At 37.7% G+C, this 24,548-nt stretch overlaps 1 protein-coding gene across 12 annotated transcripts in view; it reads right to left on the bottom strand.

Moving 5' to 3' along the window:
* Positions 1-24,548, bottom strand: part of CD109 (CD109 molecule) — a 195,056-nt gene that overhangs the window by 9,121 nt on the left and 161,387 nt on the right. For all 12 annotated transcript variants that reach the window (XM_070558933.1, XM_070558934.1, XM_070558935.1 and 9 more), the window contains 7 exons: positions 21,754-21,835; positions 19,008-19,236; positions 17,805-17,970; positions 16,068-16,258; positions 15,458-15,613; positions 14,354-14,419; positions 11,438-11,580 (listed from right to left, as the gene is read on the bottom strand). In XM_070558933.1, the coding sequence (XP_070415034.1) occupies positions 11,438-11,580; positions 14,354-14,419; positions 15,458-15,613; positions 16,068-16,258; positions 17,805-17,970; positions 19,008-19,236; positions 21,754-21,835 (1,033 nt within the window). The remainder of the gene's footprint in view (positions 1-11,437; positions 11,581-14,353; positions 14,420-15,457; positions 15,614-16,067; positions 16,259-17,804; positions 17,971-19,007; positions 19,237-21,753; positions 21,836-24,548) is intronic.

The following is a 24,548-nucleotide window of genomic DNA, read 5'->3' as shown; positions in this document are numbered from 1 at the left end:
AAAAACCTTGTCTAAGGTGAGTAAGGGGTGGGACCCTATTGACGGGAATAAAGTGCCTCAAATATCAGTTACTCTTTTTATAACGTGCCACTGAAAAAATTCACTTAAAATGTTATTTGTATTTCATACCAGATTTTTCTCAGAAAACTAGTAGCAGCATGTAAATCCTATTTATAAAACTGTGACCCTTACATGACTTTGCCATGTGAAAGTCATTCAGGGACACAAAAAGCTGAAATAATGACTTAAAGAAAGCATGTAAAGTAAGGCTTTTGAACATAATAAATGATAGCTTTGTCAATGGTTACCTACATGATTTCCCTTCTCCAGGTCCTCCAAAAAAAGAAAATAAGATGATGGATGGATGGATAGATAGATAGATAGATAGATAGATAGATAGATAGATACTCCTCTACCTATAAAAGTCTATTGCCCATCTGATTTCTGATGTAGGATTAACATTTGGAATCCTGCATCCTTACATGAGCCCCTATAAATAATGTGGCTCCTTCATAGTCTGAATCCTACTTTCCCCTCATTTTCCTCATCTGTGTCTTCACCTGACCTCCCTGAGAGGTCCAATCTCTCTCACAGATGCATAAGACACTTCTTTGCCTTTTTCAAAACCATCCAGCAATATATAAAAGCTCCAGTCCAAAAGGAAACAATTAAAACACAGAAGAATGTCCTGAGGACTTGGAAATAGGTAAACTAAGTGACGAATTCAGAGTAGCTGTCATCAAAAAACTCAGTGAGGTAAAGGGAAATATAGAGAAACAAGTCAACGAGTTCTGGAGTTACTTCACAAAAGAGATTGAAACTACAAAAAAGAATCAATTAGAAATACTAGAGATGAAAAATACAATGGATCAGATAAAACACAATACGGTCTCCCTGAATGCCCATGTAGATACCATAGAGGAGCAAATTAGCATAATTGAAGATAGACAGGTTGAATGCCTCCAGAAAGAGGAAGAAAGAGAACTAAGGATTAAAAAAAACTGAAAAAAATCTCCGAGAATTAGCAGACTCAATCAGAAAATCCAACTGAAGAATTATCAGAATCCCTGAGGGCGTGGAAAAGGAAAATGGAGCAGAAAGCATGCTCAAAGAAATAATAGAAGAGAATTTCCCAAATCTAGGGATTGAGGGAGAAATGTGTGTGGAGGAAGCTTTCAGATCTTCTAGATTTGTCAATTTAAAAAGACCTACTGCAAGGCATATAGTAGTAAAAATGGCAAAAATGAATGAAAAAGAAAGAATACTCAGGGCAGCAAGGCAGAAGAAAATAACCTACAAAGATTACAAGCTAGGAGAGAATGGAATGACACATTCAAAACTTTAAAAGATAAAAATCTTCAGCCAAGAATACTCTATCCAGCAAAAATATCCTTCAGATATGAGGGAGAAATTAAATCTTTTCCAGACAAACAAAAGCTAAGGGACTTCGTAGGCACAAGACCCACCCCCCTCCCCCACAAGAAATCCTCAAGAAGGCTCTCATACCTGAAAAAAGAAAAAGAGGGAGAAAGGGGTCACAAAACACAGAGTAAGGAGACAAACAGATAGAATCAGAATAGCATAGCAAATATTCAACTATAGCACTAGGATAAAGGGAAGGAAATCACCAAAGCAAAGACAATCTTATCACTGTAACCACAAACTCACAGCACGAGTTGGAATCAGAGATGAAAATAACAATTTGGGAGCAGAAGAGGAAAGAGACTGAATCAGTCTAGGCTAAGGAAGTAAGAGCCCACCAGAAAATAGACTATGTTATACAAAAGATTCTGAACACAAACTTCAGGGTAGCCACCAAACTAAAAAACAGAACAGAGACACAAAACATAAATAAGGAAAAATCTAAGAAACCCAGCATAAGAAATTGCAGAAGTCAATGGGTAGGATAAAACACACAGGATGAGAAACAAAGGTAACGCATCAAAACCAGATAATGAGCAACAGAATGACAGCATTAAGCCCTCATGCATCCATACTCACCCTCAATGTAAACGGATTGAACTCCACAATAAAAGGACACAGAGTGGCAAAATGGATTAAAGAACAAGATCCAACAATTTGTTGCCTCCAGGAAACACACCTCAGCCCCAAGGACAAACACAGGCTCAGAGTGAAGGAGTGGAAGACAATACTCTAAGCTAATAGCAAACAAAAGAAAGCAGGTGTCACAACACTTACATCAGACAAAACAGATTTCAAAATAAGGCAGGTAAAGAGAGACATAGAGGGACATTATAGAATGATCAAAGGGACACTTCATTAAGAAGAATAACGCTTACAAATATCTATGTACCCAACACAGGAGCACCAAAGTTTATAAAGAAACTATTAGCAAACCTAAAAGAAGATATCAAAAATAACACAATAATAGTAGGGGACCTCAACACCCCACTCACATCAATGGACAGATCATCCAGACAGAAAGTCAACAAGGAAACAGTGGAGCTAAACAAAAAGCTAAAACAGCTGGACTTAATAGACATATATAGAACACTCCATTCAAAAACAGCAGAATACACATTCTTCTCAAGTGCGCATGGAACATTCTCAACAAGAGACCATATGTTGGGAAACAAGGCAAGCCTCTAGAAATTTAAAAAAATTGAAATAATAACAAGCATCTTCTCCAATCATAATGCTATAAAGCTAGAAATTAATTACAAGACAAAAGCTGAGAAAGGCACAAGGATGTGGAGACTAAACAATATGCTATTCAACAAGCAATGGATAACTGAAGAAATTAAAGAAGAAATCAAAAAATACCTGGAGACAAATGAAAATGATAACATGCCATATCAACTTATATGGGATACAGCAAAAGCTGTATTAAGAGGAAAATTCATCGCAATACAGACACATCTTAACAAACAAGAAAAATCCCAAATCAGCAATCTTAACCTACACCTAACTGAATTAGAGAAAGAAGAACAAACAAAGCCCAAAGTCAGCAGAAGGAGAGAAATAATAAACATCAGAGCAGAAATAAATGCTACTGAAACAAAAAAGGCAGTAGAAAGGATCGATGAAACAAACAGCTGGTTCCTTGAGAAGATAAATAAAATTGACAAACCCCTAGCCAGACTTACAAAGAAAAAAAGAGAGAAAGCTCAAATAAACAAAATCAGAAATGAAAGAGGAGAAATAACAACAGACTCTGCAGAAATACAACGGATTATAAGAGAATACTACGAAAAAATATATGCCAACAAAATGGATAACCTAGAGGAAATGGATAAATTCTTGGACTCCTACAATCTCCCAAAGGTCACTCAAGAAGAGGCAGACAATTTGGACAGACCAATCACAAGGAAAGAGATTGAAACAGCAATCAAAAACATCCCAAAGAATAAAACCCCAGGACCAGATGGCTTTCCTGGGGAATTCTACCATACTTTCAGAGAGGATTTAATACCTACTCTTTTCAAGCTATTCTAAAAAATTAGGGAGGATGGAACACTTCCTAACACATTCTATGAGGCCAACATCACACTGATACCAAAGCCTGACAAGGACAGCACGAAAAAAGAGAACTACAGGCCAATATTGCTGATGAACATAGATGGAAAAATTCTCAACAAAATATTGGCAACCCAAATTCAGCAATTCATCAATAGGATCATACATCATGATCAGGTGGGATTCATACCAGGGAGACACGGATGGTTCAACATCCGCAAATCAATCAACGTGATACACCACATCAACAAACTGAGGAATAAAAACCACATGATCATCTCAATAGATGCAGAGAAAGCATTTGACAAGATCCAACAGCAATTTATAATAAAAACTCCCAACAAAATGGGGATAGAAGGGAACTACCTCAACATAATAAAGGCCAATTATGACAAACCCACAGCCAACATCATACTCAATGGGCAAGAACTAAGTGCCATCCCCCTGAAAACAGGAACAAGACAAGGATTCCCTCTATCACCACTCTTATTTAACATAGTACTGGAAGTTTTGGCCAGAGAAATTAGGCAAGAAAAAGGAATAAAAGGAATCCAAATAGGGAGGGAAGAAGTGAAACGCTCGCTGTTTACAGACGACATGATCTTATACATAGAAAACCCCAAAGAATCCACTGGAAAACTTTTAGAAGTAATCAACAACTACAGCAAAGTTGCAGGGTACAAAGTCAATTTACACAAATCAGTAGCATTTCTATACTCTAATAACGAACTAACAGAAAAAGAACTCAAGAAGACAATACCATTCACAATTGCAACAAAAAGAATAAAATACTTCAGGGTGAATTTAACTAAGGAAGTGAAAGACCTATACAACGAAAATAACAAAGCTTTTCTGAAAGAAATGGATGATGACATAAAGAGATGGAAAGACATTCCATGTACATGGATTAGAAGAGTAAACATAGGTAAAATGTCCATTCTACCTAAAGCAATCTATAGGTTCAATGCCATCCCAATCAGAATCTCAATGACATTCTTTACAGAAATAGAACAAAGAATCCTAAAATTCATATGGGGCAACAAAAGACCCCGAATTGCTAAAGCAATCCTGAAAAAAAAGAACAAAGCTGGAGGCATCACAATCCCTGACTTCAAAACATATTACAAAGCTACAGTAATCAAAACAGCTCGGTACTGGTACACAAACAGGGGCACAGATCAATGGAACAGAATTGAAAGCCCAGAAATAAAACCACACATCTATGGACAGCTTATCTTCGACAAAGGAGCTGAGGGCATACAATGGAGAAAAGAAAGTCTTTTCAACAAACGGTGCTGGGAAAACTGGAACGCCACATGTAAAAGAATGAAAATTGACCTTTCTTTCCCACCATTCACCAAAATAAACTCAAAATGGATCAAAGACCTAAAGGTGAGACCTGAAACCATAAGGCTTCTAGAAGAAAATATAGGCAGTACACTCTTTGACATCAGTATTAAAAGGATCTTTTCAGACACCATGTCTTCTCAGACAAGGGAAACAATAGAAAGAATAAATAAATGGGACTTCATCAGACTAAAGAGCTTCTTCAAGGCAAATGAAAACAGGATTGAAACAAAAAAACAACCAACTAACTGGGAAAAAATATTTGCAAGTCATACATCCAACAAAGGCTTAATATCCATAATATATAAAGAACTCACACAACTCAACAACAAAAAAATCAAACAACCTGATCAAAAAATGGACTGGAGACATGAATAGACGTTTCTCCAAAGAAGATATACGGATGGCCAATAGGCACATGAAAAGATGCTCATCATTGCTGATCATCAGGGAAATGCAAATCAAAACTACACTAAGATATCACCTTACACCCATTAGAATGACAAAAATATCTAAAACTAATAGTAACAAATGTTGGAGAGGTTGTGGAGAAAAAGGAACCCTCATACACTGCTGGTGGGAATGCGAACTGGTGCAGCCACTATAGAAAACAGTATGGAGATTTCTCAAAAAATTTAAAATAGAAATACCCTATAACCCAGCTATCCCACTACTGGGTATCTATCCAAAGAGCTTGAAGTCAGCAATCCCAAAAGTCCCATGCACCCCAATGCTCATTGCAGCATTATTTACAATAGCCAAGACATGGAAGCAATCTAAGTGCCCATCAACAGATGACTGGATAAAGAAGATGTGGTATATATATACAATGGAAAACTACTCAGCCATAAAAAAGAACAAAATCGTCCCATTTGCAATGACACGGATGGACCTTGAGGGAATTACGTTAAATGAAATAACCCAGATAGAGAAGGACAATCTCTATATGACTCCACTCATATGAGGAATTTAAAAATGTAGACAAAGAGAACAGATTAGTGGCTACCAGGGGAAAGGGGGGTGGAGGGCAGGCACAAAGGGTGAAGGGGTGCACCTACAACACGACTGACAAACAATTACGTACAACTGAAATTTCACAAGATTGTAACCTCTCATTAACTCAATAAAAATTTTTTTTAAAAAAGTCAATGACAAAGAAAAATATTAAGGGCAGCAAGGCAGAAGAAAATAGCCTACAAAGGAACCCCCATCAGCTGTCAGCAAATTTCTCAGCAGAAACCTTACAGGCTAGGAGGGAGTGGAATGATATATTCAAAATTCTGAAAGACAAAAACATCCAGCTGAGAATACTCTCTCCAGTGAAAATATCCTTCAGATATGATGGAGAAATAAAAACTTTCCCAGATAAACAAAAGCTGAGGGAGTTCATCACCACAAAATGTCCCCTTACAGGAAATAATCAAGAAGGCCCTCATACCTGAAAAAAAAAAGAAAGGGTTTACAAAACCTGAAGGTGATGAGCAGGCAGATAAAATCAGAAAATTGCAGTTCTCTATCAGAACAAGTTAGCAAACACTTAATTATAACATTAATGATAAAGGGAAGAAAAACATCAAGAATAACTATAATCACTTCATTTTAACCACAAACTCACAATACAAAACAGAACAAGTTATGACAACAATAACAAAGATGGGGAAGAAGAAAGGGATGGAATCTGCTTAGGCTAAGGAAATAAGAGCTTATCAGAAAATGGACAGTCTCATCTATGAGATCTTTTATACAAACCTCACAGTAACCACTAAACAAAAAATCAGAACAGAGACACAAAGGATAAATGAAGAGAAAACTGAGAAAACCATCATAGAAAACCACTGAACTAAACTGGCAGTCCAAAATACATGGGACGAGAAACAAGGGAAATACAGAACAACTGGGAAACAAGTGATAAAATTGCAGCATTAAGCCCTCATATATCAATAATCACTCTAAATGTAAATGGATTGAATTATCCAAACAAAAGACACAGAGTAGCTAGACAGAATAAGAAACAAGGCCCAAAAATATGCTGCCTCCAGGAAACACATCTCAGCACTAAAGATAAACACAGGCTCAGAATGAAAGGATGGAATACAATACTCCAGGCTAATGGCAAACAAAAGAAAGCAGGTGTTGTCAGACTTCAACAAAGTAGACTTGAGGATAAAAAAGGCAATGCAAGATAAAAAGGGTCAGTATATAATGATAAAAGGGACATTCCACGAAGAGGACATAACACTTATAAATATATATGCACCCAACACAGTAGCACCAAAGTACATAAAGCTACTATTAACAGACCTAAAAGGAGATATTAACAGTAACACAATAATAGTAGGGGACCTTAACATCCCACTTACATCAATGGATAGATCACCCAGACAGAAAGTCAACAAGGAAATAGTGGAATTAAACAAAAAACCAGACCAGATGGGTTTAATAGATAGAGATAGAACACTCCATGCAAAAACAGAAGAATACTCATTCTTCTCAAGTGCACATGGAACATTCTCAAAGATAGAACATATGTTAGGAAATAAGGCAAGCCTCAATAAATTTAAGAGGATTGAAATCCTATCAAGCATCTTTTCTCACCATAATGCTATGAAACTAAAAATCAACTAAGAGGAAAAAGCTAGGAAAGTGACAAGAATGTGGAAACTAAACAATACGCTACTGAACAACCAAGGGATCATTGAAGAAATTATAGGAGAAATCAAAAAATATCTGGAGACAAATGAAAATGAAAATACACCACACCAATTCATATGGATGTGGCAAAATTGGCCCTAAGAGGCAAATTCATAGCAATACAGGCCCACCTTAAAAAACAAGAAAAATCTCAAATAAGTAATATTAAATTACACCTAATAGAACTAGAAAAAGAACAAACAAAGCCCCAAGTCAGCAGAAGGAAGGAAATAGTGAAAATTAGAGCAGAAATCAATGAAACTGAAACCAAAAGAAAAAAAAAAAACAGAGAAAGGATCAATGAAACTAAGAGCTGGCTCTTTGAGAAGATAAACAAAAGTGAGAAACCCTTAGCCAGACTCACTAAGAAAAAAATAGAGAAGGCTCAAATAAATAAAATTAGAAATTAAAGAGAAGAAACTAGACACAGATAGAACAGAAATACAAAGGATTGTAAGAGAATACTATGAAAAACTATATGCCAACATTGGATAATCTAGAAGAAATGGATAAATTCTTAGACTCATACAACCTCTCAAAACTGAATCAAGAAGAAATAGAGAATCTGAACAGACCAATCACAAATAAAGAGATTGAAACAGTAATCAAAAAATAAAAGTCCAGGACCACATGGTTTGTCTGGAGAATTCTACCAAACATTCAAAGAAGGTTTAATATCTATCCTCCTCAAACTATTCCAAAAAGTTGAAGAAGATGGAACACTTCCTAACACATTTTACGAGACCAACATCATCCTGATAACAAAATAAGACAAGACAAAGAAGGAAAATTACAGGCCAATATTGCTGATGAACATAGATGCAAAAATTCTCAACAAAGTATTGGCAAACCGAAAACAGCAATAAGTTAAAAGGATCATACACCATGATCAAATGGGATTTATACCAGGGACACAGCAATAGTTCAACATCCGCAAATCAATCAATGTAATACACCACATCAACAAAATGAGGCATAAAAAACACATGATCATCTCAATAGATGTAGAGAAAGCATTTGACAAGATCCAACAGCCATTTATGATTAACAAAAACCTCTCAATAAAATGGGTATAAAAGGAAAGTACCTCAACAAAATAAAGCCCATATATTACAAACCCACAGCCAACATCAAACTCAACAGAGAAAAACTGAACACCATCCCTCTGAGAACAGGAACAAGACAAGGATGCCCACTCTCACCACTCTTATTCAACATAGTACTGGAGGTTTTGGCCAGAGCAATTAAGCAACAAAAAGAAAGAAAAGTTATCCAAATTGGCAATGAAGAAGTGAATCTCTTACTGTTCACAGATGACGTGATTTTCTATATAGAAAACCCTAAAGAATCTATCAGAAAACTATTAGAAATAATCAACAACTACAACAAAGTTGCAGGGTACAAAATCAACTTACAAAAATCAGTTCCGTTTCTATAATCGAATAACAAACTAACAGAAAGAGAACTCAAGAATATAATCCCATCTACAATCACAACAAAAAGAATAAAATTTCTAGGAATAAATTTAACCAAGGAGGTGAAAGACCTATACAATGAAAACTATAAGAGATTATTGAAAGAGATCGATGATGACATAAAGAAATGGAAAGATATTCCATGCTCAAAGATTGGAAGAATAAACATAGTTAAAATGTCCATACTACCTAAACCAATCTACAGATTCAATGCAATCCCAATCAGAGTCCTAATGACACTCTTCCCAGAAATAGAACAAAGAATCCTAAAATTCATATGGGGCAACAAAAGACCTCGAATAGCTAAAGCAATTCTGAGGAAAAAGAACAAAGCTGGAGGCATCACAATCTCTAACTCCAAAACAAAGCTACAGTAATCAAAACAATACGAAACTGACAGAAAAACAGACACCCAAATCAGTGGAACAGAACTGAAAGCCCAGAAATAAAACCACACGTCTACAGACAGCTAATCTTTGACAAATGAGCTAAGAACATGCAATGGAGAAAGGAAAGTCTCTTCAATAAACAATAAATAGTGTTGGGAATACTGGACAGCCACATGCAAAAGAATGAAAGTAGACAATTACGTTTCGTCAAAAATTAATTCCAAATGGATTAAAGACTTGAAGGTAAGACCTGAAATCATAAAACTCCCGGAAAAAAATATAGGCAGTACACTCTTTGACACTCTTCTCAGAAGCATCTTTTCGAATACCATGTCTACTCGGCGAAGGGAAACAAAAGAAAAATTAAACAAATGGGACCTCATCAGACTAAAGAGCTTCTGCAAGGCAAAGGAAACCAGGAACAAAACACAAAGACAGTCTACCGACTGGGAGAAAATATTTGCAAACCATATTTCCAACAAGGAATTAATCTCCAAAATATATAAGGAACTCATACAATTCAACAACAAAAAAACAAACAACCCAATCAAAAAATGAGCAGAGGATATGAACAGACAAACAGATATTCTTTCCAAAGAAGATATACAGATGGCCAGCAGGCACATGAAAAGATGTTCAACATCACCAATCGTGAGGGAAATGCAAATCAAAACTACAATGACACATTACCTTACATCTGTTAGAATGGCTATAATTACCAAGACTAAAAACAACAAATGTTGGAGAGGATCTAGAGAAAAGGGATCCCTCATACACTGCTGTAGGAATGCAAACTGATGCAGCCACTATGGGAAACAGTATGGAGATTTCTCAAAAAATTTAAAATAGAAATACCATACAATCCAGCTAAGCTACTACTGGGTATTTATCCAAAAGAACTTGAAATCAATGATCCAAAGAGACTTATGCACCCCTATGTTCATTGCAGCATTATTCACAATAGCCAAGATGTGGGAGCAACCCTAGTGCCCATCGACTGATGAATGGATAAAGAAGATGTGGTACATACACACAATGGAATACTACTCAGCCATAAAAAAGACAAATTTGTCCCATTTGCAACAACATGGACAGACCTTGAGGGTATTATGTTAAGTGAAATAAGCCAGACAGAGAAACACAAACATCATATGATTTCACTCATATGTGGAAGATAAACAAATACCTGGACAAAAAGAACAGTTTACCAGAGGAGAAGGGGGTTGGGGGTGGGCATAAGGGTAAAGGGCCATAAATATATGGTGACTGACAAATAATAATGTACACCTGAAATTTCACAATCTCATAAAATATTATGACCTCAATAAAATTAAACAATTTTAAAAACTATCCTTTTCATTGAACTTGCATGTTTTTATGAAGTTTTACATTAAACGCATGACACTAAAGGTTAAATATGAACCTGGAATAATTATTTAACAGAAAAATGACTAAAAACAAGAAGTAACCAAATTTTGAATATTAAACATGATTGGTTAAAGTTTTCATAAATTAGTCCTGAGCTTTATTAAATTTTTCTATTTAAACTTGTTATAAATACAAGGAAAACTTGTAAGTAATTTGGACATGTTGAGAACTGCTTAAATATTATTAGCACTATTTCTAGTTTGTAACCTGAGTGTAATGCATAACTGAAATCTTTATTAAATGCAACTTATTACTGATATAGTTTGATAACTATATAGTTGTGTATATATATTACATAAATAGTTTATATAATATATAGTTAAATATATATCATATACAGTTACATATATATTTTTTTTAAAGATTTTATTTCTTTTCCTTTTTCTCCCCAAAGTCCCCCAGTACATAGTTGTATATTCTTCGTTGTGGGTCCTTCTAGTTGTGGCATGTGGGACGCTGCCTCAGCGTGGCTTGATGAGCGGTGCCATGTCCGCGCCCAGGATTTGAACCAACGAAACACTGGGCCGCCTGCAGCGGAGTGCGCAAACTTAACCACTCGGCCACAGGACCAGCCCCGTCAAATCTGTTTTTTTTTAAGTAGAGAGGAGGAAGAGAGACTTAGATACAAACCTTGTGCACACATTCAAATTCAGGTGATTGAGATCATCCTTATTATCTTTTACAGCAACATCTAAATCAAAGGCTTCTTGATTTTGGATAGATTTTTGACTTCTGGAAGACCCTGAATCTTTCACATTATAAATAATATTAAGCTGCAATAAATAAAAAATTATCATAAATAATAAATTAGCAATAAATTACTAGCAATAAGTTGACATCATTATGCATTCTAAATATTAGGTAATGATTCTCTTTGGCATATATCCAACTAGACTTGCAATCTTTAACCTAGAAGAAATTAGTTTTACTTGCTAACAAAGTATCATTATTAACAAATACTGTTACAAAAGTTTATAAACAATGATTTTAAAAATTAAGAAAATTGTTATGTAATATCCAAAACAAGTATCAGACCATCGTGGATGATATTCACGAGTGTCATTTTTTCAAATAATGTAAAACATTCTCTTCAGGGAAAAAAGTGCAACTATTGCCAACTTTCTTGAGAGCATCCACTAATTTCCATGCTCTGCTGCCCAACTGGAGTGATTGTTCAGAAACTGGAAACTTAGAAACTCAGTAGATAAATCAAAACTAAAACAGTTTTGGTTGAACAGAAACCTGTTCAACTGCTAAGGCTTCTTCTTGATCATACAACGTTTTTCAAAGAAGATAAAATAAATGATGGATTTCAAGTCAATTGGGTCTTTTTCAGCATATACTCTGTTCCCACCACCAATGAGAAAGGTGCTCGGGGACACTGAGGAATGCGGGGACCAGTGTTTTCCTCAAAGGGATCCTAAGATCAGAAGCTCAGGAACGTACTCAAAACTTCCCAGGCCTGCCTCATGCCAAGCTGGATTGGAATCTATTTAAAGTTACACCTCTTCTACTTTTTTTGATACCAAGGTTCATAGGCCTAACTACTGCCACACAACATTGGACTTTCTTTCACTTAGACTTAAGTCACTTATACACACACACACACACCTCTCAGAACTAAACATCTAGGAGTCATCGTGGATTTACATGCTTTTAAAAACTCCTCTCTCTAAGCCTTCATCTTTCAAACCTAAGACTTCTGACTTCTTATCCTGCCACACCAAGCTTATACAATCCTTCACCCCCTCAGTCTTCTGGTTATCTCACTCAGAATATTTTCTGACTCTTTTTTAAACAATTAAAATTACAGAACATTCCTGAGCAGCTGAAGAAGTTTCACGCAATTGGAGAAACGGTCTCTGTAATGTTCATCATCCCCTTTCCAGTGGCGCAATTGTCCTTAGAGACAACGTCATCAGGAGACAAACAAGGACCACTGGATTCGCCCTGGGTCACAGTGATACCCACCCATAACAAAGTATTCGGGTTTACACTGGGCCCGCAGCAAAGCTCGACTGCTCACTGAGAGCTTCAGGAGATGTTGCAGTTCATTTCCAACAGCTTCGCTTCTTATTATCCAAAAGAGGTTAACATTTACCTCATACCAGAGAGTTTTCTTTGCCCTCCATTTTCCAGAACACTGACAAAAATATCAGCTAAAGGAAATCTCGATACCTCTTCCTGGGTGACCAACTTTTTTGCAATGTTCTTTCCACCATGAGAAGCACCTATTGGTCCCTACCTTTTGTTTTCTGCAAGTTAATGCAGATACAGGACTGGTGAACATTATGACCAGGAGATACTACACTTACTGCTGTTTCCTTCAAACTTCATATAAAAATCATTGGCCTTCAGTCATTTATCTACATTTGGTTTATCAAGAATGAATTTCAACCAATTTAGTGATTTAAGTATACATAATTTTTCAGTTGTATCTGAACTATCCTGTGTATTTACTTTTGGATTTACTGTTTTCTCTGAAAGATGGCTTAGGAATGAGAATTTCCGCATGGCCTTTGTTATTAAAGACCAATACAAATTATTCACTCTTTTCTCTTTCTGTCCTTTTGATTGAATACCATTCCTTTTAACTGTGGTCATTTTTCCTTGATTGTTAAAAAACAGTTACTGTGTTTTGAGTATCACATAACCTTACAATATTTGGAAGTTTCCAAATTACAGCTGACCATCAAGCATACCTGTTCTCTCGACTCGACAGCTGCACTGGTTTTTGAAAAAGTACCTGTTCTCTATAATAGCCATTTTTTTACTTTCTCAGTAAATCTTTCAGATTTGCTTGGATTTTTTTTTCCTAACCAAGCACACAATCATTTTTGGTCCTATCACATATTATTTTGGGTTTCTAACAAGATGATTTTAAGTCCCTAGGATTTTCATGTATTGCTTAGTATAATAACTATGCCGTTGAGTATTTTACATATTATTTCCATTTTATTCTAGCCCTATGGCACCATAACAATAGATTTCTTTGTATTTTCTTCCAGTACCAGAACACAGAACATACCAGGCTTTAATTGTGTTATTTACTATTATATAAGACTTTACATTAAAGGAACACATATCCTATCTTCAAGTCAATTACATGTAATATGTTGTTGACTTTTATAATGTTAGATGAATATTAAGAAGTTGTAAGTAAAATGCATATTTGTTTATCAAGTCATAGAGGAAACTCTACCAGCATTACAATTTCTGAGCTGTATTTTCACAAAAAAGGTGGAAGTTCTCAACAATTCACATGAATCCTATTAGAAGAGTTTAATCATCACTTCAAAAAGCATATAATACTCAAGAAATACTTTTCCAATAGATTATCAATCCACATAGTTGCTGCCTACTCACTAGCTAGTAACATCTCTGATACTCCTTATTAAAGAGAGTGATTTATCTTGCCTAAGTCATAGAAATAAATAGTTAAGAATTTTACATGTTATCTAAGCTAAAGACTTAGCAGTGCCCCAAACCGAAGAATTATTATAGCAAGTCACATTTAACTAAACAAAAATAATCATTATTACATACCTGACAAACAGCAAATCCAAGACCCTTTGCGGAAATATTAACTGTAGTTGGCTGTACCGCAGCAAGCTGAATAAAGGTGGAAAAAAAATGAGTAAAGCTGACTTTCCATATCTAGGTCCTTCCAAACAGCACAGAGGTCAGTGTTATCCCGCATCAGAAGCAAGCGATCTGTGGAAAGCTCCAAGAAGTTTACATGGCCTCACATGTCAAAAGCTACGCATCCACCAGGCAAGAGAGCTAGAGGGGAGGATGCACACCCTCAAGGCCACCCCACCCCTGCTTTCGGCAAGGCGCATTAGTGCTGTGAACAGGTCTGCCCTTCTGCCAGGGCTGAAGCATGAAAGAAAGAAGGAAAAGTCAGCTCCCTCCTCCAGCCTCCCTTGGGCGCACCTAGTCCTCCGGCCTTCCTGAGAATACAGTGGCACGCCATCACTGACCATGGTGAACACTATTCCTCCTTCTTCCTCTGCCACCACTCCTCTTCCTCAGTTCTAGCCTTGAAGCTCTCAGTTCCATCCATTACCCTCAACTTCCCACAAGGTTAACCAAGGGAATAAAGTTAGGGTCTAGCGTGGTCCTTTATTCCCTTTTGCAGTAAGAATTCCACTGCCGGTTCTATCAGTTCTCCTCAGGACATGTGGTGCAGCTGACAACGGCACACGCTCTGAAAGCCTGGGTCAAAGCCAAGCTCTAATGTTACAGTCACATGATCCTGAGCAAGTTACTTCACCTCTCTCAGCCTCAGTTTCATCACATGTACAATGGGATGAAAGTACTTCCCTCTCAGTGTTGGTTTGAGAAACAAATGCACTAGCACATGTGAAGAAATCTGGCACAATGCCTGCAAAGAACAGGGACTTGGTGGGTGTTCACTCCTTTCCCAATATGGTAGTGCTCTGTTTTCTCCTTTTGCAAAGTTTCCATCCCTTCCTCCCTTCCTCAGCTCAGCAAATTCAACCAAAGGAGGGCACACCTTCCTCCCAGTCTCTTCACGGGGCTCTGGGAACAAGTCCTTGCTGAAGTCAACTGAATGGAAATAAAGCAGTATTCCAGCACAAGGAATCATCTACACGGAACTGTAAATAACCACCCCCTTGTCCACACCTCTGCCGTCTGGAGGAGAAAGCGGTTCTGTGTGTCAATAAGAAACTTTACAGGACTTGGTGAAGTGGGCCCCATCACAGTCACTTGGATATTTGTCCTTTCTGTGTTCATCAGGGCTGCAAATTCAGACAGGGCCTTCAAGGCCACAATGGTGTCCTGTTGAGGAAAGAAAAACATTTGTGCATATAAGTGTCTATCAAGGTCTCCAAAGAGCACATTTAGTAACAGTAGGACACCCGCTACACTTTCATACACCTTCCTTGTGAGTGGAGCTCTCCTTCATTCATCTTTGAATCTCCTTGACCCAGAGTACAGGAGAGGCTCGGAAAACATCTGCTGAATGGAACTGAGCATCTACTCTACTAGTTACCACTGAAGGAAAACGGCTGCGATAGACAGGGGACTAATGTATTCCATATCAATAGCACATAGGTGTTTATAATTGATGATGAGAAAAACCAACATTAGTAACTTAAACCTTTGACTTATGTTACTAAACTTTTAAACTGCCAAGCAATTTTACGAAGCCATGAAAAAAAGCAATCACATACTTCCTAAAATATATATATATATGTATATAGATTAAAAATTAAAAACTCTCCTCACTCACCTGGGTAGACACAAAACCTCCCAAGCGATTCCTCTGCCTGCTCAGCCACCTCATAACTGGGACTCCCGCAGAAAGCTGGCCCTGCAGGAAGTGTGAGAGCAGGGCATAGGCAGCGACTTCAATATCCAGGGAGCTTGGCTGCCAGGACTCAGAAAGTCTGGACACTGATGACACCCAGAACTGCGTGTCTCCTGCAAGAGAAAGCAACAACATTCTGAGCAATTACAGAGCAATTACAATTGAATATTCCTACACTGGTCCAAAGTTCTACTTGACTAGCATAAAAATATGTATTTCTATATGTTTGAATATTTACGCCAAGCAAATACATGTATATTCACACACACAAATAAACATGTGCTTATCTGTCACTTTTTAAACTATTGCAACTTACAATTTCTCGTCCTTTCCCTATTGCTTATATTTGAAGATGTTCTGATGAAACTATTTTCCCAAGAGAAATTCCATATGTTCAGCACAAGCCTAAACAGCTATAAATAAAAGGAAAAAACATACTATATTCCAGAAGATAATATACATAACTTTTCTGACCAGACCATCCCAAAAATATTTTAGGACACATCGGAAAGAACTCGGGTCTTGGAATCTGCCATTAACCAACTCTAATATTCCAGGAAACCTGTCTTTTTTTCATTATCTGAAAGTTGGTGTTATAAGTTCAAAATTCACGTCCCCAAGAAAAAATGAGGGACGCTGGCCAACTCAACAATCTTCCTAGAAATAGTCCTGCTGGCCCCCAGAGGGCCAGCATCTAAATATCACTATGTAGATGATGACTGCACTTGGGTGGAGGGGAAATGAGTACCACTTAGCCAAGCAGAGAGGAAGTAACGTCAAGGACTACTTCAGTCTCTATGCAACAGTCTTCAGGTCCCCAGCACTGCACAGGTAATAAGGTAATAACTCAATCTTTAAGTTACTGCTAATAGTGATATTTTTTACAGTCTCAGAAGTTTCTGTTTACTTCCTACAGTTATTCCTTCTTGAATTAACAGAGCTTAGAATCAATGGACATTACCTAAAATTATTTCTGCCCACCCATCCCATCTCTCTCTCATTCATACACACGCACGCACACACACACACACACGCACACACCCTGGATCCCTGCCTGCAGAGGCCATTTGCAAAGTAACAACACCTGTGCTTTTTGTCCTGTTGTAGCCCAAAAGCAGCCCCATTCAAAAAAGGAAACAAAAACAAAATCATACACACAACTCACTAACAGCATTTTTTGGCATTTGCATTTCAGCCCACATTTTTGAAGACTTGCTATGTGGCAGGGACTGCACATTCTCTCATTCAGTCCTCATGGCACCCTAAAATAAATGTTCCCATTTTACAGGAAGGGACACTGAAGGTCATAAAGGCAAGTAGCAGAATCAGAATTTGAACCCAAGACTCACCACAACCCAAGGTCGTAACGACCACTCGAGGCCACCAAACCAGAAATGTGTCAGAGAATTCAAAGGGCAACTAAAACAGGGAAGAGCATATCTGAAAGAAGGAAACACAGGAGCCCCGAAGTTCTCTAGAGAGTGGAAACAGCACAGCCATGTCAGACCCGCCTTGATCTCATCTGCGTTCCGTTTTTCATCCCTCTCACAGGATGTAAATGTGACCAACTTCAAATCTAGTTTACAAAACTTTCTCACATAGTTTATACATCTCATAATGCATAACACTGAACAATCCCAAACGGATCCCACGCATTACCTTCTCGTTCTGCTCTCCAAGTCAGCATATCCAAAGCCTCCTTGGCTTTGGGGCTCCTCACGGATGACAGCGCATGAGTAATAAGGGCTAGAGTGTAATTGTCTGAAATTCCTCTGTTGAATTCAGACTCCAGAAAGTTGATAGACTCTTGCACATCAATATTAGGCTTGAAAGAAAAAAATACATATTTTACAATTCAAAATGACCCACTACCACTTATTTAAATAAAAAGTATTCCCAAACATTTATTCAAAAAATAATTTCAGGGTCAGAGTCAGTGCCTGCCTTTGTCCTAGGCAACGGGAATCAAGGATGATCACTGACATTTAAAGATCTGCCATACATTTTGAAAATAACATTGCTTTTCAGTTTTTATAAGTAAACAGGCACCATTCCTTAGAAGGAATAAGAAATAAGAAGTAGAACTTCTGCAAGCGTTTCTCCCAGTGAATATCACAAACTCAGATGAGAGCAGAAAATACAGCTTGAGAAAGATGTTTCTCATATTTGACCTGGGGAATTGAAGCTCTAAATTCAAGTGACAGTTTATCTTCTATATCCTTAGTATTGGTCTAGGAAAACAGTAGGAGCTTAACGTAGATAATAGCTGTTTTTCTGATCATGTGAAATGCAGTCAGCATTAAGCAGTAAACACATCAACGACTGAGATGACTCTAGAGCAAAATGAGGCTTATTACCAGAACTTTCCATGCACACTCACTCTCATCCAGACATTCACGCCCATTTAACACGCTCTTCAGAGTGTGGTGTACTCTGTACTCAAGTAGCAGGCATTGTAACTGCTCCATAATATTTTAGAAATAAAAAAATCCTTCACAACCTGCATTTGCTTGAGTGTACCCCCAAATTCTGAAGAATCTTCCATCCCCTAAGAAATTGAAAAACCTTTTCAAGGATAAAATATATATTGACTTTTTTTTACCAATTGCAAGTATTATAACATTTATACTAGAAGGCATTTTTAGAATTCTCTTAGTTACTCTGAAAAAGTGGGTTAATATTTTTATTCTCTTATTTTGGAATGTGGTAAACAATGCAAAGCAAAAGGGTGCCCAAATTCTAACTTCAAATGTGATGTAAAATTGCAAAACTCTTCAAGTTTCCAGACACATATTTGACCCATCAAGATCAACCTTCCTTGTGATTTCCCTCCCGTGAGTGATTAAATTAAAGATTAAATACCTGATACTTTTTATATCCCAGGAGAGAAGTCACAATATAAGCTGTAAGCGTTACTGGACTTGTACTGCCACCTTGAAGCTCACTATGGATCACTCTTCCTGGCTCCCAAAATTCACCACTGGATTTCTGACGTCCTTTGAGCCAAGTATATGTTCTGTGCAACACATTCTGATCAATATCTATGTAAGGATCAGCTTCAAGAAAACATCTTAAAACAAAAGCTGACAACCTTGGTGAAAAAGGGAAAAGAATTATGTAAAATACACCTTATAAAGTTCTCCAAATACACTTAGCAAGAAAAACAACAACAACAACAATACTTTTTTCCCCATCAGAAGACTCACCAAAGGGAGGATCACGGAAGAAAGAACAAAGGGAAGAAAGACAACAAAGGGACAACGTGAACAACTCTGCCCAGCAGGTGCACACAGTTTCAATTTAAGTGTTGCCAAGAAATTCCAGGTCAACTCACAAAATATCAGATTTGGAAAGGAATTTAGAAATCATCTAATCCAGCCACATTATTTTATAGATTGAGAATTCGACACTCAGAGACAGTTCAATAAACTGTCAAAGGTTATTCATCTTTGGACTGTTCTGGTATTTACCGAGGAAGATCCTATTACGCACTTTGCTCAGCCCTAAAGCTGTGGATGAAGTGTATATAGTTCGAAATCAAGCTGTAGTACTTTTAAGTAGAGGAAATGAATATTTTCTCTCCTGTAGGACAGGCGTCAGCAAATTACAACCCATGGGCCAAATCTGTCTGGGCCAAATACAGCCCAGTGTCTGTTGCATGTACCTCTCCCCCGCCCCTACACCTGAGAATGGCTTTTCAAGGGAGAAACAGAAAAAGAGAAAGGGGAGGGGAGAAGGAAGACTATGAAACAGAGACTCTGCATGGCCTGCAATGCTGAACATATTTACCATCTGACCCACTACAGAAAAAAGTTTGCTGATCCCTGGTACAGAACACTAAATATTGAGCTGAAAAGAACATCAGACAATAAAACATTGAAACCTTTCTATTTATGGATCTATATCCTGACTTATGCCAAAACAAAATTTGAAGCAGATCTGTTCCACCCTATAAAAGATTTACTGTGGTAAACATTACTAACATTCAATAATATCCAGTTCTCTTTTACTTTGTGCAGAAGAATCCACTTCCTTGCCTCCCTGAAGTTAGGGATGGCCACGTGACCAGCTCTGACAATAACAAAGTGGAAAGAAATGTTACACCTAGGCTGACCAGTCTAACTGCCAGTGCTGGACCCTACAGGCTTCTCCCCAAGCAGTGGCCGTCCTGGAGCCTCCTGGAGTCACGGCGAGAAGGCGGCAGCTGAAGCAAGACTGCAGAGCCCCCTGCTGACCCACAATGGAAATGCAGCCCGAGCAGGAAAGAAACCCTTGTTGTTAATAAGCTACCGTCGTGCTGCATCATGGCCTTCCGGCCAACAACAGCATACACGACAGGGGTCCTGTAAGATTAGTACCATACAGTCTAGGTGTGCAGTAGGCTGTGCCATGGGTTTGCAGGAGAAGAACAAATTCTCCTCTACCCTTCTGGGTTCTTCTGGGTTCTTCCGGCTGGTCTAAGAATTAAGTTGACATGAGACAGATTAACAGGAGAAAAGCAAACAAAAGATTAATAACATGTATGGGAGAAACCTGGGAAAACTGAGTAACTCACCAAAATGGCAAAGCCCTCACCTTAAATACTGTCCTCAGCTAAAGACAAAGATGATGATGGGGGCAGGGAGAGTCAAGGACTTCCAAGGGAAGAAGGCAATTCACAGGGAGGAGAAAAGGAGTAAACATTTGGAAAACAAGTGTTTGGCCACACAGAAACAGAAGACACAGAAGGGAGCCCAACAAACAGGCTTTTCTAGATTCCTCCCTGTCCACCACTAGTTCATATGATGCTAAGGTCACAGCTGCTTCCTGAGACAGGTTCTTTTATCTGAATTCTTTTAGGCAGTTAAGGGGTAGTAACAAGAAAAACTTTCTGAGTCTTTTGTTCCTTAAAAAAAAAGCCTAAAATAATCCTCCTGTTAAAGAGACACATTTTGGGGTGGCAAATTTTGTTCCCTTCTGTACACTCCATGATGTTGAGACAACAAAGTCGCCTAACGGTGCATTTCTCAGGACGCATCCCCGTTGTTGAGCGACACGTTGACCTCACTGAGGTTCAAGGGGCTGTTTGTTCCCACAGCATGCCTTCTCTAACCCAACTGACACAGCTGGTCTATCTTTTTCTGAGTCAGTATGAAATTGAAGATAGAGCAAGGAAAGAGTATAATCATCCAAAATCAGCCTCACAGAGATTCCATTCTAGAGGAAACTCTGCACATTTATTTCTTAATTCCATCACTGTTTTTCATAAAAAATAACCCTGAAGAAACTATGTTGACTGCATTAACACAAAATTCATGCTGATCACGTCAGATTGAAGAAAGAACTATGTCACAACCATGCAGTATTTCTAACATATTTTTCCTGTCAGCTACAGCACCATCATGAAGTATTTTTACTGCTGCTTTTCCCACCAAAAAAAAAAAAGATTTATGATCTATCTTTTCTAAATAAAAACCTTTGATTTGCTAGTATTCTTTTAAAGCCAGGCCATGGGAAAAGCAGCCTCTGAGCCCATACGCAGAGACAAATCCATCAATGTCACGGCCATCATGACCTAGCGAGAGCCCTTTCCGTGACACGGATTTGCTCCACCAGCAGAAACACTTACCAAGTGCTCCCAGAGGGGTCATCCTTCCCAAAGGCACTGAAAGAGCCGTCTTCCCTCTGATAGAGAAGTTCTCTCTGGTAACCTGGAGACGCCAAAACATATAGACAATGCAGTCAGCTTGTGATGAGCGGAAGCTTCTAATCAGGGTTCACGCTGGGACACACGGCAGAGAGCGGGCAGGAGGACGGCATCACAGCACAGTTAATACTGAACACTTTCTATAAGTCTCGTGGGAGACTTAAGATACCAGGACTTTTCAAGCAGAGTGTGTAAATTAAGAACTGTGATATCCCCAAATTACAGCAAATTCAGAAGAATACTGTAACATAGACAAGAATTCTAGCCATTCGAAAGCAAGCAAATTCAAGGCAGAGTTTTATTTAATTCAGTGGTTTTCACTACAAATGTTTCAATGCTGAGCCATCTAAAATTGTTTGCTAAATAAGGAAAAAACTATCTAGAGTATCGTAAATAAAGTTAAGGCTAAAACAGAAAGAAAAAATACTTTCTATTTCCAAGCTAGCAACAGAGGGGGGAAATTGCTAAATAATCTATGACAATGCTGGCTCGAAAATGTTCTGTCTGTGGCCACATGAGGGAAACCAAAAGACCAACAGTCTGCCAACCACAGCAATTCCAAATTCTCACTAAAAAGAGAACTTCGTGGTAGTAATGAAGTCTCACCATAGAAGTAAATTGGGGAGGGCGTTTAAGGCTCATGTAGCTGCTTTAAGAAAAGCAGCTGTTTCATATTTGCAAATAAATGGCTGCAAATAAGAGACAGATGTTTCATATTTTCAAAGCGATGCCCGCAAGTCTCAAAGTGCGGTGACTGAGAAATCATAGGCCAAACACTAAAAGATTGACTAAACGGCCTGCGACGAACTAACCCCCTGAAAATGAAATTAAAGTAGCCAGTACGCATGATCAAACATCAAGCATAAGCAAGAACATCAAGCACAAGCCAAAGACATTTCCAACTCAAGGCATCATCAATGATTGTCGATAACCAAGAACTTTTCCTGAAGATACAGGACTGCACACAGGCAGGTGAGGGCACACAGCGTGAGCCTCGCAGCGCGGCCATGGAGAGCCCGGCAACCAGAGTCATTTGTAAATTGTTGGCTTCACTCCCTAGTAAACTCTAGTAGCAAAAAAATTTTACTTTATGAATACCACGTTTTAGAAGCATCAATAACTCTAAGTAATTATTCATATTTGACTAACAAAACATAAGCATCAATGGTTTAAAATCACAGTTAATCTGCTCTTGCCATGTCCCAAACTGTTATCCTCGAGCCTTTCCACAAAAAAACCCCAGAGCTGAGTTATCTGATTTAAGCTACAGTACAACAAAGCATGTAAAAAGCAAGACATGTTTCATGGTGATCTTTAAGACCTACAGTAAAAGAAGTAGAAACAACACCTAAGTGATGACAGAATTTTGCTTAATTTGAAGAATGGGGTGTTAGGTTATAATTTTATGTTTAAAACCAAAATAGGGTATGGTAATTAAATAGCCAATCTTTATCCAACAGTGACTATGTGTCAGGAACTGTTCAAAGCCCTTTTTAGGTATTAATCCAGGTAATTCTCACAACAGCCCTATGATGTAGATGCCATTATCATCCCCTTTTTAGAGATGATGAGACTGGAACTCAGAACACACAAGCACAAGGTCACATAGCTCGTGGGCACTGAAGCCAGGCCTCAGCCAAGGTCTGTCTCCCAGGCCGCTGTTTCCTAATTCAGAACTCTTTCTATGATTAAGATATGAATAGTTCTTAGCATAGTACCTTTTCCACGGCAAGCTCTCAATAAACAATAGGTATCACTCCATAATATAAGCATAGGAAAAGGCTTTCTAACCATCCAATTTTTAAGAGAAAATTTGACAAATTTGACTACAAAAAAAATTGTTTTAAACTTTTCATGGCAAAACACACTATTAGCAAAATTAAAAGACAGATGATAAACTAGAAGAAACTATTTGCAACATATAAAACAGATAAATGGCTAATATTAAATACATAAATTTTATGTATATGGTTATATATTATTACTATATATCTATACATATACATATATAAAGAACTTTTTTAGATTTAAAGGGAAAGACAAAAAATCCTATAGGAAAAAAATGGACAAAAGAGCAGACACTTCATAAAAAATGACGAAAGACCTTCATATATGAAAAAAGGTCCAACTCCATAATACGCAAAATGAAAATTAAAACTGAGATACCATTTCTCACCCAGCACATGAGCAAAGATTCAAAAGCTTGACCACTCATCCTGTTGGGAAGGCTGCAAGAAAACCAGTACCTGTCCATTGCTAGAGGGCATTCGGAATGGCACAACTCCCATGCAGGAGAACGTCTATAACTTCTGACGCAATAATCCCACTTTTAAGAATCTACTCTGAAGATATACCTCCAACAATACAAAAATATACATGCATAAGATTATTCACTGCAGCATTTTAATTACAAAATATTGGAAACTACCTAAATGCCCCCAAATTGGAGACTGGTTGAATAAACCGTGAAACATACACACAATGGAGTACCATGCAGCTGTGAAAAAAGAATGAGGCCCATCTCTCTGAACTGATGTTGAGTAATTTCCTGGATATATTGTTAAATGAAAAAGGCAAGGCCTAAAATAGCATATAGAGTTTACTATCTTTCGTGTAAGAAAACTAGGAAATAAGAAAATACATATGTATATGTTCATTTCTGCCAAGAGAAAAAGAAATTATCAACTAGAAACTAAGGAAGTAAGCTCCCTACAAGG

This window comes from Equus przewalskii, chromosome 9 (assembly GCF_037783145.1).
Source record: "Equus przewalskii isolate Varuska chromosome 9, EquPr2, whole genome shotgun sequence".
NCBI classification, from domain to species: Eukaryota; Metazoa; Chordata; class Mammalia; order Perissodactyla; family Equidae; genus Equus; species Equus przewalskii.
This window is presented reverse-complemented; position numbering and strand designations above follow the sequence as displayed.